Below are 18,062 nucleotides of genomic sequence, written 5' to 3' on the forward strand. Positions count from 1 at the left end.
ACTATATAGAGCTTTGTTACATTCGCCATAAGGTTTCGTTTTATTTGTTTTTAAAAGTATTTGAAATCTAGTTATTGTCCCCGATATGGATGCACGCAATGTCGACATAATAATAATTAATGTATTACTCGTGGAAAGGGGAAATAAACAATGATTAAATATTACAAAACAACGGCAATGAGAATAAAGAATCGGAATAGTCGAAAATAAAATAATCCAACTGCCCATATTTAACACCTATTTTTTGTGTGTACCCACACGGTGGATTTTAATAAAGTACCTAGACTTTATGCAAAGTCATTCAAAAGTACTTAAATTAAGTTTATTTGAATAAATGATTTACCATTCTATTCTACTGATGTTCGTGGATTAACCTATTCGGGGCGGACCTAATGTAGCTCTGCTCTTTAATGACATAATTCATTCGTCAGTTATCATCTCATTTATTTTGATTTTATAATTCCTAAACAAACTGGTGCTGCTGTATAATCTGTGATAGTGAAGACCCAGGAGTTATCCAAGGGCCCTAATCTAAATGTTTAATAAATTTCTGCTGCAAAGCAATTTGCTTCGTATGCTGTGTTTTGGTCAAAGGGTGAGAAAGGGCAGTGAAATTACGTGGTACGAAGACTTGAGATCTTTCTTTCGGGACGTTTTTAGGTAGACTAGAACCGAGATTATAATTGAAATTTTGCAACTAGATAATTTAATGTGCAGTTATTTCAGATATATATATATATCTGATTTACCTAGAAGCTTATAAAACAAAGAAGCGTTTTGTGGTCCCACGTTGGGCGCCATAATGAGAATATACGTTTAAAAAGTTTTAGTATATTCTATCACTATTAAAAATAAGGATTTGTGATAGAAGAGTGAAAATTTAATAAAATACTGATCTCATCTCTGGGCGGGTGCACCACAATACCAGCTACTTCCATTTGACAGCATTCAGAACCGAGCAGCCAGAATCATTAGTAATCAACGTCTATGTGACAGACTCGACCCATTGGCTTTGCGGCGAGATATTGCATCTCTGTGCATTTTCTACCGCATATATCACGGGGAGTGTTCTGTGGAATTGTTCGGATTAATACCAGCTGCTGAGTTTCACCACCGTACCACCCGCCAGAAACTGAAATACCATCCTGATCATCTGGATGAATGGCGGTCTTCCACAGTGCGGTTTTCTAGAAACTTTTTGCCTCGCACAACCACATTGTGGAATCACCTTCCAGCAATGGTATTTCCGAACCGATACAATATTGAAACCTTCAAGAAAAGAGCTTATTCCTTTTTAAAAGGCCGACAACGTACTTGCAATTCCCCTGGTGTTGCGGGTGCTCATGGGCGGCGGTAATCACTTACCATCAGGTGAGCCGCATGCTCGTTTGTTCCCTGTGTTATAAAAATAAAAAACAGGGTTATATGTCTTTTTTAATGCCACATTATAAAAAAATAAAATTTTGTCCAAAAAATAAATGCTAAAGGTACACCCTTATAACTTAGAAGTATGGAAAATAGTTAGAAGATTCTCAAACCTATAATATGCATATAAATTTTTATAAAAATCGGTCAAGCCGTTTCGAAGGAGTATGGTAACTAATTGTGATACGAGAATTATAATATATAAAATATTATACTTAAATTAAAGGGTCACTAAAACAAGCACTGAGTAATAAAATTTTTATTCACAGCAGGTACATAAAGAATACTATTAACAATCATGAGAGCTACAATCACATGTATTTGGCTAGTATAGACATAATATTCATATGTTTTCGTATACATAATTAATAATCTAACATTGACGAGTAAGTATTTATTAAATATAATGCATTTATCTAATAGTCGGAGATAATACGATGGTCGGTATGGGCGCGCGAACAACGCCACATCCCGATACTAGTGAGCCACGTCCCGTATGCGCCTGCAGAAATAAAAAAAATATATATTTTCAAATTAAATTACAATTAATAAGTGAACAAGTTTACTAATATTAATATATTTTTTCTGATCGGATAAATATTCATTAGTTAAGACCTATATTTATTTTATTCAACACACGTGTTTTAACCGAAAACGACATCATAACTTTGTGAGGTTTGTAAATATTAACAAAATAATAACCTATTTCACTAAAATAATGTAAGCTTTTTTAACAAAATCTGTTCTTTGTTCCTCTATCTCTATTTCTCTGTCAATGTTACCTCTTTCTTAGATGCTTCGGATGTCCTCCTCTTGGAATGCGATGTAACACGTAGCGTCCATAAAGGTTATATCGCAAGATTAATTATTTATTTATTGATATAGGGCACAAAAAATATGGACTTACTAATTAACTAACGTATTTAAATAAATTACTAATTTAACTAATTTACTTTAATAAATGCTATTTTATTCTATATTTTACAGATTTCTTCTGTCATGATAGTAGTTGCTGTATTTCGGATGGTAGGAAGATTTTTGCCAAAGTAATTATAATTGTCGCCTATAAACATTTACCAGAATAAGACTGTACAAAGTCATCTGTGTATGATTCTGTCTGTAGTCAACAATGGGTGAGGTACAGATACTTATCTAAAACGCTTAAAGGTGTCAAACAATTATTCCTTTTTAGCGCTGAGGCGGAGCGCTAAAGCTGAAAAGTAGCTAACAATTTGAAAGAACTTATCTCTTAAAAGACCGGCAATGCACTTTCAATTCCGGTATTGCATGTATTCACATCACAAAAGAAAAAAAAATGCAAGTGGCAATTATGCAGATGCAATTATTTTTTTTATTTTTTATTTTTGAACCAATACAAAAATATAGCTAGTCCTTTTTTTATAATTATTTATACGGCCCTGGAAATGTCGTTTTAGCCATACCTTGTCCTCGGAGACCGCGGAGAGTCGTCTGTGGGGCGCGGCGGAGCGCGGGCGGCGGCTGCGGTCGCTGGCGGCGGACGGGCGGCGCCGGCCCTCGGAGCGGCCGCCGCCCGAGCGCCGCCGCGCCGCCGCCGCCGCCAGCCGCTGCTTGGTCTGCCGCGCCGCGTTCTCCCTGATTATCTGGTCTGCACGCAGCCGCAGCACTTGTGCCGCCTCCTTGTGGTGACGCAGTGCCGCGTTCAGGTCGTTCCGGGATAGCGCGAACAGGTTTGAGTAGCCGCGGGATCTGTTATTTTTTAATTTGTATTAACGGATGCTGATACTGTAACTACAGTACCAGAGCCACCTAATTGTGGTACTAGTCGTTACGGGATAGCCCGAACAGGTTTTAATAGCCGCGGGATCTGTAATTTTTTAATTGGAATTAACGGATGCTGATACTGTAACTACAGCACCTGAGGCACCTAATTGTGGTACTGGTCGTTACGGGATAGCGCGAACAGGTTTGAATAGCCGCAGGATCTTTTATTTTTTAATTTGAGTTAACGGACGTTGATACTGTAACTACTGCACCTGAACCACCTAATTCTGATACTGGTCGTTACGGGATAGCGCGAACAGGTTTGAGTAGCCGCGGGATCTGTTATTTACGTCTTTAATCGTGCGTGCTTTATCGCCTTTTGATAACCATTAAATATCATGGATATCCATCCATAGTCAAAGATATCCATCCATAGGTCCATAGTCAAATGTCCGCTAAATAGCGGACATTTGACTATGGACCACAAACATTATTATAAAGTTATTGATAATTTAGAAATCTTAAATGTGTTTTTGGAAAACAAATATATGATAAAATTATAGAAGAATTAACCTGACAGTAGCGGTTCTTCGTCGCAGTCCATCGATGCCAAGTAAACTGATCTCGCCGAAGACCGATCCCTCCCTCAGAGTAGCCAGGACTTCGCTTTCATCTACAGACATTACCTGTACCATTTCTCTAAATATAAGTATAAATTCCAAAATCGTCATACAATAAAATACATTTTTAAAGAAACTAAAAATAAAAATACCTGTTATGTTTCTGTACTATAAGTAAGCTTTATAGAACAGAAAGTAAATATGTATATACAACAAAATTCTTATTGAAAGTATTGCTATCGCGCTTGGGTGAGGGGAGATGCAAGGTCTCTGAATAGAGATAAAACGAATAATGGGGAAGATAAAACTAATACGTACATCGTAAATTTATTGCGTAGATAACTCTCAAGTCTGTAGAATAATTAAGTTATTCTAATAGGGTAATTAAGTTAACCCATATTTAATTTTTAAAAAACGGTGCGATCGTCGTTTTGGGTTTAGCGGTTTACACTACTGGAGCAACAGTGAATGATGATAGGATAAACATGAAGTCAGGTCAGTTAGCCCTTCGGTGCAAATTACCAGGAATTTATTCACGATGGTTGTCGATATAGTACCAGGTTGATCGTCACGTAGTCCGCGTGGCGATCAACCTGGTACTATATCGACAACAGCGGAGTTTTTTTTAATGGGTGATTATGGAATGGTGCACCCGCCTGCGCTAACGGTTTACGCTGGCGGGGCACCAGTGGACGATGATAAGATGAGTATAAGGTCAGGTCAGTTAGCATCGTGACAAATTCACGAAGAATTTATCACGTTGGTTTCCAGGGGGAACCGCGTGGAGGTCAACCTGACATGGTATTTCTAGCAATGAGATCATCATTCCACATTACACAACAGCGGAGTTTGACCCTTTAACAGAATAGTCGCTTGGAGAAGCGTCTCCATGGCCAGGCCAGTCCCTATATTTACTTAAGTGATCAATAGGACAAGACTTTTTGTTAGCTAAAATCTTCAAGCTCTATGATAGAGATGAGCTAACTCGTACCAAACATGACTAGAGTTATCTCGAGTTGAAATTCAGGTAACTCTAGTTAACTCGAGTTACCTGGAGTAAACATTATTTTTATTATTTTTACGATACGAACTATTGTAACAATTTTGGGCGCAGCTGGCTGTCACAGCTTCACCAAACCATGGGGGGCGAGTGGAAATGGTACTCCAAACCCGCGTAAGGACTTATGGAGCGCATGCATGGCTGCAGGTCAACTACTCCTATTGAGTTTTTTTGAATGATTAATTAAAGAGTTCGTATTTCCTACATATTTAAAATAAATTCGAGCATTTTTGACACCTTACACGTCTATTCACTGGCGGTTCGAAAATGTCCTAAACATTGGCCCCTTTATAAATATACAAGTTTAATTCTCCCAACTCGAGTTGGGAGAAATCAACTCAAGTTAACTAGAGTTGACACATCTCAACTCTATGAGTTCGACTTCGACTTGACATTCGCTGTAATCCATTGCTAGTAATGGGTTTATCAGTCCTCATTACTACAACTCCTTTGCCATGTTTCTATATTATTAGATAACAATAATAATAGGTGTTATAATACATACGAAGCATTCGCCGGACTTGATGATGTACATGTGGTGCCCCACGTCACCGCGGCGGACCACCACGTCTGCTGGGAGGAACGACACCGGTCTCAGCTGCAGCACCAGGTCTCGCAGCAGAGACGACGAGCAGTCGCGGAACAGCTGCACCTACACGCATGATGGGAACAAGGGGATAGTTAGCAATGACTAGTGGACATTGACGGCCTCGGTAGCCGCATTCGATTTCTCGCTTGTATTTTTTAGTATCATGGTTATTTTTACTTTTGGGTGTTTTTCTATGTATATACGTATATATATTTTGTATTTACAAAAAAAAATGTAGGTCAGATTAGTAACTATAACACGGAGCTGCTTAGCTTATGTATGTATGTATTTATTTACGTACATACAAAAAATATGTAGGTAAGAGATTAATAACTATACTGATTACGTGCTACATACACTGTACTGCTTAGCTTGGGACTACATCGCCCTGTGTGAATTGGTCTGGGTTATCTATATGTTAATACGCAAAAACTTTATCCTGAAATATTTTTATTATATCATCATCCACCGCACAGCATATAGGTACATGCTTTCAAAATATATAAAATTCTTTACTTTAACAAAACAGGTGTAGTTATAATTTTAAAAATAATGAATTTATAAAATATACATATTATCTTTTAATACACTTGAATATAATATGTATGCGAATGCAGTTATTGTTTACATAGTTAGTTACAAACCTTACTCAATGTCGACATGTGCACAGCTAGTGCCACGTCTCGTTTCATATTGTAGGGGAGCGAGTTCAATATCCTGGACTCATCTGTGAAAAGTTCAGCAATAAGTACACAGGTAATGTCATATTCAATCATATTTGAAACAACGTATTTTTTATAACTTAATATATAAATTCCAATGTAAAATTATGACATAATAAGTTATTTTTTAATTTATTTATATATATTTTTTTAATTTATTATTTTGAATAATTAAAATTGATATAAAAAATTGACACTATTGATATGCTATTGTGTAAAGAAAAGTGTTACATTTTTTAATAAAAATAAATATTTAAAGGTTTTTATTATGTATACTATATTATATATTTCCCTTGTCCAAATCACACTCTAAATTTAAAATATTATGTAAATATTTCAATGTTATTTAATTCAATCGTATTTGACCTTGGTTGTCAAGCAGTTTAGCACACCGCCTTACTTCCGACGGTTGGGGGTTCTATTCAAATATTTGTAACATATCTTCAGTATGATTGTTTGTATCGGCCTGGATGTTTTCTATGTACATTATGCATGTTTTTAGAAAAATAAAAAACTAAGTATTTATATCACTTGTCTAGTCTACCATAACACAAGTTCTACTTACCTTTGGGATTAGATAGCGTTGCGTGATTTGCCCAGGGGTATTTTTTTTTTAATTCTCATATCATTCGAATCGTTTCTTTATTTTTATTTAATCTCACTTCTTGGTCATACTGGACAAGTATTTAATTCTAATATCTTTAATTGTTTCCCGTATCTTCATGTAGACATATATGCACGATACGCCAGATATTATTATTATCTTTCAAACTAACCGAAACACCTCTGCTGACTCCATGTGTAGTTGAACCAGCAGGTCACCCGTCGCTGCAACGGGGCCGGCATGTTGAGTCTTCGTAGATACCGAACACATCCGTCCACTGACTTACGATATTCAGCCTGAAAAGTTTAATGTGTGCCTATAGTATTTTCTGAGTTAGTATGACCTAGTGGTTTACTATCCCGACTTGCAAATTGAAGGTCTTTGATATTGAACTTTCAAATCTGGCTGGGACCAAAAAAATGTGTCTATTTATATTTTTGACTGACTGTCCTTTGAAGGAAAATACTAGTTAACAAAACTAATAATTAATCCGAGGGGTGGGTTGTTTACTGATGGTCCCGTTTCAATTTATTTTATCAAACATTTGTATTTATGAGTCTTTAGTTGTTTTGTTTGGTCTAGTTGTTTTCTATGCATATTTTGTGTTTTAAAAAAAAGTATTTATATGTTGTTTAGTACCCATAACACAAACTCTTAGAACTAGACGCTGCTGTATAAATTGCCTTTATTTTTTTTAACGTGTGAAATATCTTCAAAAGGTCATCACTATGCCGGAAGGAGGACGAGGCGGTGTGGAGGATGTTTACCTACTAAAAACCACACGGTGTACCTACTAGTGCCTATGTCGTAGCGAGGTGTTTCCCACTGCATTCTACCCTGACTGCGTGGTTGTTTAAATTGCCCTAGGTTATTATTTTTAATTATTTTCTTTTTAAATATGGTGGTACTTACCCTAGCTCTAGTGGCCGTAGCAATAATGTCCCTTATTTGTCCAATCAGCAACGCGAACACAAACACACCCATTAGCCAGGCTGCGGTCATAAAGAGATATTCAATAGTGTTCTCAGGTTTAGGGTTCTTGCCTATAGACGTGGCTGTTTTGGTCGCGAAGTAAAAGCAGCGGATATACGCGTTGCCATCATCATCGTAAACCCATCCATTAGATCCCAGTCCTATATAGTCACTCATCGCGTAATAAGCACAGGCGTTCAGATGGATCAGATAGAAGATGTAGAACAACGTCTTACCGATCCTAACCTGGGATAGAAATAAAATAATATTAGAAATAAAATCTATATATTTTACTAACTCTACATCTGATTTGTTTTGAACTAGATAAATAGAAATAGTAAGGGGATAGGGATTGTTAGTAAATTGGATTTCATTGCTAGCAATGTATTATATCAGGCTGACTTGCACGCCGTTCCCCCTGGAAACCATCGTGATAATTACCTGGTGAATTTGTCACGATGGGTTAACTGACCTGGCCTGATGTTCATCTTATCATCCACCACTGGCGCCCCGCCAGCGTAAACCGTTAGCGCAGGCGGGTGCTCCATACCATTATCATCCATAAAAAAATAAAAGTAGTAATGCAGGGGATTGTTAGTAATGTGGATTTTATTGCTAGCAATGTACTATGTCAGGTTGACTTCCACACGATTTCCCCTGAAAACCATCGTGACAAATTTTGGTGAATTTGTCACTATGGGCTAACTGACCTGACCTCATGCTCATCTTATCAACCTCCACTGATCCCCCGTCAGCGGACACCATTAGCGAAGCGGGTGTAATATTCCATTATCATCCATAAAAAAAATAGTAGCAATGCTAAGCCCGATTTATTTTGGACTGGAGAAGTTACTGAGAATGTAACGCGTTATTTATTTACTCCTAACTTAACCATTTTGGCGTTTTGCATGATGTGATGAGGTGTCGCTACTTAATTAATGTTTCCTGTAGTATGTTGGTAGTGAGTATACAGATGGAATTATTGTACTACATTGGTAAGTTTATATGATAGAGAGCTACATGGTCTATTAGTACGCGTACACTCAATGCGAAGTCCTAATGCAGACTCTTTATCAAACAAATGGAAAGGTGCCGAGTAAACAAAGTAAAAAAGAGTAAACAAATGGAAGGGTGCCAAGTGTTGACAGAAATATTTCAAGTGTAGGAAAAAGATCATTTTGGAAGAGGTTCTTCAATATTCAGTGTACAAAGCGATATTAATTATAGTAAGTTATTATCAAGGTCAAATTAGGAACAAATTTTATCATGTTGTTGAGTAATGAGACAAATAAGAAATATATAGAAAAATATATTTACACTTACCACGTAAGGAGAAGAAAGCACTCTGTCCATAGCTTGGTGGAACTCCCAGAACGTTTGTAGCTTCAACATCCTTGGGAATCGAAGGATAACCTTATGTGTTCCGAAGTAGATGTACAATAAATCTAGTGGAAGGAGAGACACCACATCGAACTGGAAATATGTAAACGTAATACATTATAGATTATACCTACGAACGCGAAAATTTTGCGGATTAGAAAATTCCAATTGTATTTGTCGAAACCGTTAAATTTTAACGAACAAGTGTACAAATAAAAATATTAATCACGACTATGAATGGTATGAATGCTAATATTTTTTTTTCATAAAACATTTAATGTATGTTTTATGAAAAAAATAACGTTACAACTTTGTATTAGACACGCACATGCATATATACTAACTATAGTTAATTGTAATCAGAGATGCCCTATAAAAAGATGGATGGATTGTGTGAAAGATGATATGAATAAAAGGAGAGTATGCTCAGAAATGACCCCAAATAATTTATTTATTTATATACTCTTTATTGCACCAGGAAAATTACATTCATAGAGTAATTAAAATTAAAGAGTACAAAAGGCGGCCTTATCGCTTATGCAATCTCTTCCAGGCAACCTTTGGGTAGAGGAGAAAAGACAAAAGGTGGGAGGTGGCACTAGAATAGAAGAGAAAAGAAAACATAATAATAATAATGACAAATTAATAATAATGAATAATATAACATATTACATACATACATAACAACATGCAATAAATAGATACAACACAACATAAAATAATGCAAGCGGCAAGTAACACGCATAGGAATAATACCTACTAGTAATATAACAATGATGACGACAGAATAATGACACAAATAATGGGATAAAGTCAAGGCAATGATGATGAGTTAATTGTTAAAGTCTGTGGTCATATTCAGAATAGATTAATAATGTTTGTCGTTAATATTATTTGTTATGTTAAATTATTATTGTGAATGTTAAATTATTTAAGGGTCAAACAACCATTTCATTACTTATAAATATAAATATATAGAAGAAATTGCAAGTAATTACTTTGTATTGCAGCTTCTTCCTGTAATTCCTTCTCGTCTCGCCTGAATCGTTTACCCAGAAGCCCTCGTGTAAGAACATGAGTCTTGGTTTCACCAATGCCACATCTAGTAGGTATACAAGATCGCACAAGTAGTCAGCGACCATCCAATATGGAGTATTCTTTGGGGTTTGGTATGGGAATGTAGCACGGAGTACAATACACCATGCATTGTAGCTGTAGCAAAACGTGACTAGGAGTAGCCAGCTTATGTAGCCGCGTCCTGAAAACATCAGAGCTAGATAGCAATTCAAATCTTAGATAGAAAAAAAAGAAGTAATTCAATTCTCAATTGGTTCTATATACTGAACTGGTCGGTTGGGATAAAAACAAAATTATAATGTAAAAAATTTGACGTACATAAGCGTCTAAAATGTCCTACATGAATAAATGATTTTTGAATTTGATATAGTAGTTATATGAACGTATTTCGTTAAACGTGTAGGTAGTCATTTGGAGCTGTACATGTGTAATATTTGTTTAGTATTCTAGTTTTTTGTTTTTTCTAGTTATTTGTTTTTAGACACTAGGTTTATTAATTCGTGCAAAATTATACATCTGACCGACCTTCCGGTGATGGAATGGATGGATGATACTCTTGTGAGTAAAATGTGGACATGTCAAGTATTGCCGTCAAGACTACCTCATCTGGCATAACAGTCCTGAAGGTATATCTATTTAATAACTTTGTTTACTACCGAATAAATTATTTCTAGAAACTATTAATTCCAAATTATAATTTTATTACAATTATAATTAAACAAATATATCATACATATTATATGACCGAATTGACATCCACATATAATTTTAAGTGTGTGGTAAGTATAACCATAGAGATTATAACATTACATAGATTACGTAGAATAACAAACAGAGTACACAATAGGCTATTAATACTAATTATCCTCAGAAGTTCCAATATGACACGAATGTATCGATCATCTCGAGACAAGTTAATTTGTTAATTGGCGCCCAGCGGAGGCTATATGTTTTTTTTAATATTAACAGGTCATATCTAAACTCAGAGGTAAAAAAGACATTCTTGTAACATTTTCAGTAACATGCTGAGATTTTTTATTATATGAAAGGACTTCAGAGAACGTTCAGATTAAGTTGATTAAAGTACATTAGAACATGAAAGATCTTACATGGTAGAATCCCATTAAATTTGTATAATCAAAATATAATTCCCCATATAATTATTGTTTGATATACTAAGTTATGCTGTCACTCTATCACGCCAACTTTCTTGTTCATTCGATCTGTGATGAGACTGCGTTTTAAATGAGTGGTGGAAAATATAACTATTAAAATAAGTATATACGAATAAATGTTATTGTTATTTGTCTCTTTCTAATATTAGTATGTACGTGAAACCTATTTATTGTCTACTTTTTTATATAAAATGTTCTCGCGCATAAAATCATAATTGAAATTCTTTTAGTGTGAAAAACCTATTTATGAATTAAGGTTGTAGGCTGTATAATACCACGCTAGGACTAATAGGAATGGAACTGTAATGAAAAATATTCCAAGAACAGGGAAATTAGAAGAACACGAAGTTGCGGGGGTTGGCAAGTTTTTATAATATGTATTTTTATATTAAGGCTGAATTCCAATATTTTATTTTAAAAGTTCCTATATTCAATTAATGACATATGTATGTATATGTATGTTACCTACCTTGTGGATCGACGGGAGTGAATGGGTCACAGAAAGCGGGCAGATGAAAGTAGCACTTGCATTTTTTTTCTCTACATGGAGACGACGGTACAGGACTCTGTGGTGTTTCTATCTCTGGTAATTTCTTCTCTTTAATAGGGGTTGATCTGAAATGTAGAATTATAATGTTCAGCAAGGTAGCATCAGTATAACTCTTGTAGTTCTGAGACAACTGCGATTTATTACGTCTTTTGACGCTATTAAATTATTGATTATTTGACAGCGTAGTTTTCTAGGTGTGTACCTACTAGTCTAGATTATAGCGATAGGACACATAGGAAACACAAAAAAAAGTTTTGTAAATTATCACAAACCTCCTAATAGAGAATTCCCTCGACTTTGTTTCTTTAAGATCTTGAAGTTCTGTGTCTATTTCTTTAATTTTACTTAGTGCTTTGCACGAAGATGACGGACTGGGTGGGAACAGGCGTACTTTATGCAACTGGAAAACTAATCTATAACAATAAGCACATACATATATTAGAAAAATTGTTTAATTTACAACGGATTATAACATTATATCTATTGTACCTTCCTATTGAAAAACTCGATAGAGGACAGTTATATGTACTATAGTACACATAAACCTTCCTCTATACACATGCATATTATAGTACAGAAAAGTTAAGAAATTCAATAATTTGGAAAGCACCAGTGCGATATCGGGACGGAACACTTGTTTTTATTATATGTATTTTATTCCTGTATTCTTTTGAGGACATAGAACCAATATGCTTACCCTTTCGAGGTATTCTGCTGTGCCTCATCTTGAATGTGAGGTTTCTTCTCAACATTAGAGTTAGTTTTAGTCAATCTGAAATAATAGGTAGCTTTTTAGGTTTCTTTTGAAATAACTAGAAATTACTTTAAAATAACTAGGCTAACAAGCTGAATTGAAATGTGATGGCACCTAGCAACTGTGTCTCTTAAACATAAGAAAAGTAGTAGTATCTGTCTTAACGTGTATATAAGTTACAACGCTACAAAACTTTAATAGCGTGTTTTAAGACACATGTATACTCACGCAGTGTGTGTGGGGCTTGTGTCAGGAGTACACCACGACCCGTAAGCTTTCTTCGCAGCATCTTTGGTCAGCTGATCTGCTGTTGAGGATGACGGGTGAACCGTATGCTATAGACAAGATATTTTTGAATGAATGATTTAGTATACTCAATTTCTATCCATATATATATAAAAATGGTTGAAAGGGAATTGTAAGTAGTAACACAGATAAGATAATATTATATTGTAATGTGGACTAATGATTCCATGGCTAGGAATAGAATCACCACGCTGTTCTTTATGGAAACCATTGCGATAAATTCCCAATGAGCTAACTAACCTAATCTCATGCTCATCACATTATTCTCCACTGGTACCCCGCCTGCACTAGCGCAAAGTAACGGTGTAGACGGGGGCATTATTCCTTTATCATCCATTAAAAATAAACAATGTTATAAATACGTGATTGTGCCACTGTGTCTGTTTATGTAATACCTTTTCATTATTAATGGGCTGAACAGATTATAATGAAATTTAGCGTAAAGATGGATGATAGATGCCTTCCGAGGAGCAGCATGGACTATTTTTTATTTGTACACAAAGTCCCGGACAATAGCTAGTTACTTATATAATACAAATTTTCTTAAAAAATGTATATCACTGAGATACTTTGACTGGACAAGAACATGAAAGGTTGCAATGTCAAAAATGTAACGTAAAACGAAAAACGACTCGTTTGTACTGTGGTTTCTTATTTTGAACTTCTTTCCTTATGTTATTACGATCAAAATTAATAATTAATAGTTAAAACAAAAGTATTAATTAACTAATAATTAGTCAATTAATAATTAAAACTTTATAGATCGTTTTTTTCTTATGTTTATGTCTTTTATGTTTTTTTCTTATTATTATACTTGATACTTAATACGTTTTATTTGTTCAGTTTTGAAGGTCCTTTAAAGCGCACAGCCCTACATATCGTATATCATTTTATTTGTCATAATATCTAGCTAGAAACTACAATAGCCGGACATGATGACGGAGTTTTACGCTTTATTTTATTGAACTCGTAAAAACACGAATGACATCTACTCCAGCTTTCCTATGATATTAATGTATATAATACTAGCTGTCCCGGCAAACGTTGTTTTGCCTTAAAATAAAAATGAAAAATTAGGGGTGGACTACTCCTAACATTTAGGGGGATGAAAAATAGATGTTGGCCGATTCTCAGACCAACTCAATACAATACGCTCACAAAATTTCATGAGAATCGGTCAAGCCGTTTCAACTGTGACACGAGAATTTTATATATAAGATGTATCTATTATAGTTAATAGGCAATTAAATTGTTAGCAAAAATAACAATATTTTATTTAGGTAAAGTTGTTGTAATTGAAAAGTATAATCACTTATAATCAAAGGGATTGTCATTTAATTTAAGTATCGCTAGTAACACATTATTTTCTGTATCGGTAGTAACACATTCACACTGTACATGGTACCTAATATAAATATCTAATGGCACAAGTACCTAATGCGATTTATAAAAAATATGTTCGAAAAATCAACAGAATTGCATGATGTTTGTTTTATGTTTGGTATAAGAGAAGAATTTTTCTCATTTTCGTCGCTAGAATTTATTATTAGTTCGACCATTCATGTGCCCGAAGTTTTGATAAATATGAACTAATATAACAACTTTTTCATATATAAATTTACTATGTAATATACAATATTAATAATCATAATCACATTACTTCTATATGCTGTATCTAGTTCTTACCCGCTACCACAATATCAGACAGTATTTTCCAACCTTTACAGAGTCATGCCCCACCTTAGCCTTTCTAAATTTCTTATGCCACCCCACACCCAGGAAGAAATCACGAGGAAATTATTAATGAAACAGTATTGAAATTCACATTTCATACAATTTTATTACAGAGTGGATTTTAGAATTGCTCCCCTTAACATTTAAATTGCCCTGTGTGGCGTGGGCCCTACTTTGGGAAACGCTGGTGTAAGACCATAGGTTTATAGTTATGTTTCTACGGTGACCCAACCCAACATGACTGACACTGATAAATAACTACAAGTAGGTAATTTGGCGCGCCCTTCTGTAATTAGTGGGACATCTATCCCACCTAATCGAAGATGGGTCGGCACAGGGCGGGGGTATTGTTAGTGCTTAATTAATTATTAACTACTTTTTTTTAAATAAGCTGATGGTGCACGTTACTCCGCCTATGTTATTATTATTAATATAATAAACGCGAAAATTTGTAAATCTGGATGTTTGTTACTCTTACACGTAACAGCTACTGGACAGATTCTAATGAAACATTACAGTAATAAAGTTTATGCATCAGAATAAACATATAATTCAAATTGAAAATTAACGCGGGTGAAACCGCGGGCACGTATATGTGACGCGATGTCTCTGTAATTTCACATAGAAAATAATATACAAAGAAGGCTGGTTGGCGATTGAAACATGTGAGACTGAGATATACGGACTGAAGCGGAGGTATCAAATGTGTCTGATGAGTGAGAGGTGCTGAGGGTTTTAATGAGGAAAATACGGAGATTAAATAAAATGCGACTAGTATGACAGCGATATATAATAGAAAGTAACAATAAAGAATATGTCAAAGAATATTATTATAAAATTTAAAAATAGTATAAAAACCTATCAAGGAGTTCGCTACACGGACGAAGATGTCATTTTTACAAAGTTAATTAACCGGGCCTGCGACTACGAACCCATGTAACGTTTAGAATAAAACAAACACTAAATTTTAACTGGGACTATTCAAAAGTGCTTCAATTAAGTTTATTTGAATAAAGGATCTTCTATTCTATACTATGCTAGTTTCTTAAGGGGATGGCAATCAAATAAGTAGATTAAAAGCGGAGAGACGTAAAAAAATATATTATGTATTACTATGTAATATTATGTTATTTGTGGTATTACTATTTCTGAGGACTATGATATTACGCCTCCGTATCGCACCGTATCTGATTTTAACTTGAAAAATATGTAAGTTACTTGGCGAGAAAAATAGTGGTCAGAGGCAGAGATTTTTACTTTACTATCTGCGCTTTTGTACAATTCATCACATATGAATATATATTATCTTATCTGTGCTATAACTAAGTAGGTATAATACCATTATTACTAGTGATTTAGAAGGAATATAACTCGCTATTACGTTCATTTAAATTAATTAAGTTTGACGAGTACTATAGTGTTTGATTTAGTTAATCGAAAATAAACCATGATAAATCTTTATACCGTCTAATTAATAGAAACTTTAGGATAAATAAATTAAATTAAACGCTTTGTTGTAATTCATTTACGAATGTATAGTGTACATCTAATTAAGTACGAATCGATTGAATAGCTTAATGGCGAAGGACCGTGACGATGCAGCAAGGCCAGCCCGCCATTAGCCTCCACGCTTCTCTCTGTGTTTTGAATACCAAAGTGTCATTAAGTGCTTTCCTATTGCGTCCGTAACAATAAAACTTTTAGACTCGTGACCGGGTAATTACGTGTTGAATTTTATTGACAACAAATAGGACCATAAAACTTAAAAATTGATTAGTCTTTCTAGACTAATTCAGTCAACTAAATTCAATAAAATTCAACACATAATTATCCAGTCACTCATTTTCTTTTGCCTCTAATTAAGTATAGAGACTAAATTAGAGGGACCTAAATGAAATTAGTTACAATCAAAACAATGTGTAATGTTATGGCTAATTGTGATCTCGAGTCGGAACAACAATCCAAATAAAGGAGTCTATCGTTCAGGATTCGACATATTGACCCTAGCAGTAGTGTGCCAAATTGACATGCGAAGATCAGTTTAAGTTCTACATTTTGCGTTTAGAGATTGAGTGTAATTGTATCTATAGTAAATGACTGGCTAGATGTTTGTACACGCGAAATTGTATTTAATTCTAAACATAGTGTATAAGCGATAAGTCCGACTTTTGTACCCTGTTAATTTTAATTCTGTAATTTATCTAGTGCAATAAAGAGCATATAAATAAAGTGCTACAAATGGTGACCGATCTCCAAACAATGATTTCGATAGTTCGAGTGGGACCAACAAAAAAGATTCGTCAATTCAGTTTTGTATGAAAGCAGCCGATTCTGATACTTATATATTAACTTAGTACATAATATTTCAGTGAGTCCTCAGTGGAGAAAGCAAAGAAATCCTATATATACATATATATACCTATCAAAATAAGCACCATATGAATTAAAAAACATATATATTCGTATGAGTATTATAATAATTAGTAAATAGGTAATAGTAATAGTTTAGTACAAAGAGCGAATATATTTATACAGCTGCAAGTCGACCGTAATTAAATTATTCGGCCTTTTCTTGCATTTTTTTATTTTAAATTTTCGTTAGGTACATTATTAGATATTATTATAGCTTTAATCTTCCACATAACATTATTTTTTTAACATTAGGTACACAAGCGAAATCAAATGAAATAATTTAATAATATGTAAGAATTTGTCTACATAAATATAAAAATAGAAGGTATTCTACCGTCTATTTTTATATAGACCTCTGAATTATGAAAATATGTAAATACTAATACGACACGAATTGTTTACAGTATCAACAACGGACTATTAATTAACTAAAGTAAATGTCCACCAAAACCAATTGCCAGTCACTAACCATAAATTGTTAATGTCCGCTACACCCCGTAATATGAACCTATCTTATATGGCTCTATGTAATTTTGACAACAGCACGTGATGTACCTAAGTAGTCAATCACATTACTTCATCATATGATGTTGGTCATAAAATCAAAGATATACACGCCTAGGGCTTAAAAAAGTGTTATTAAAATATTCTTCACAGACCAAATCTATATATTTACAGAATTTTGTAATATGTACTTAATGATAATTAAGACACATGTATTTTGAATTACTTCTATTTAACACTTTATATGTAACATTTGAATTACTTAAAAATATAATTTACATTAATTCCAAAAATTTGTTCCACAAAAAAAAATTAATTTGTATAATTCTGCCACAAATTATTACGTACACTTTACTTACCACATCAACTTGTATTTCCATTTGCATTTGAAAAATAAATGTGTAAAGACACCCAAACAAAACTTTTTAAATAAAA

At 34.2% G+C, this 18,062-nt stretch overlaps 1 protein-coding gene and 1 long non-coding RNA gene across 2 annotated transcripts; both read right to left on the reverse strand.

Annotated features, from left to right (window-relative positions):
• Positions 1-1,776: 1,776 nt before the first annotated feature.
• LOC131851697 (uncharacterized) lies at positions 1,777-2,952 on the reverse strand. Its single transcript, XR_009357897.1, has 3 exons — positions 2,868-2,952; positions 2,208-2,235; positions 1,777-1,927 (listed from the first exon to the last, which is right to left on the reverse strand). It is a non-coding gene; the product is annotated as an uncharacterized LOC131851697 (long non-coding RNA).
• A 497-nt stretch (positions 2,953-3,449) lies between these two features.
• LOC131851694 (cyclic nucleotide-gated cation channel beta-3-like) lies at positions 3,450-18,062 on the reverse strand. Its single transcript, XM_059202215.1, has 13 exons — positions 17,987-18,062; positions 12,900-13,006; positions 12,615-12,689; positions 12,190-12,330; positions 11,837-11,982; positions 10,114-10,373; positions 9,059-9,208; positions 7,676-7,981; positions 6,936-7,059; positions 6,082-6,164; positions 5,354-5,500; positions 3,742-3,854; positions 3,450-3,507 (listed from the first exon to the last, which is right to left on the reverse strand). Exons 1-13 carry the CDS (start codon positions 18,011-18,013, stop codon positions 3,450-3,452), a joined length of 1,737 nt encoding a protein of 578 aa, XP_059058198.1. The 5' UTR covers positions 18,014-18,062.

This window comes from Achroia grisella, unplaced genomic scaffold (assembly GCF_030625045.1).
Source record: "Achroia grisella isolate CSIRO2021 unplaced genomic scaffold, CSIRO_AGI_Agris_v1 utg8015, whole genome shotgun sequence".
NCBI classification, from domain to species: domain Eukaryota; kingdom Metazoa; phylum Arthropoda; class Insecta; order Lepidoptera; family Pyralidae; genus Achroia; species Achroia grisella.

Coding starts and splice junctions, on each gene's coding strand:
- LOC131851694 (XM_059202215.1), bottom strand. CDS start 18,013: ATGCAAATGGAAATACAAGTTGATGTG. Junction 13,007..17,986: donor TGGAAATACAAGTTGATGTG/GTAAGTAAAGTG, acceptor TCTTGTCTATAG/CATACGGTTCACCCGTCATC. Junction 3,508..3,741: donor CGAAGAACCGCTACTGTCAG/GTTAATTCTTCT, acceptor CGTAAATAACAG/ATCCCGCGGCTACTCAAACC.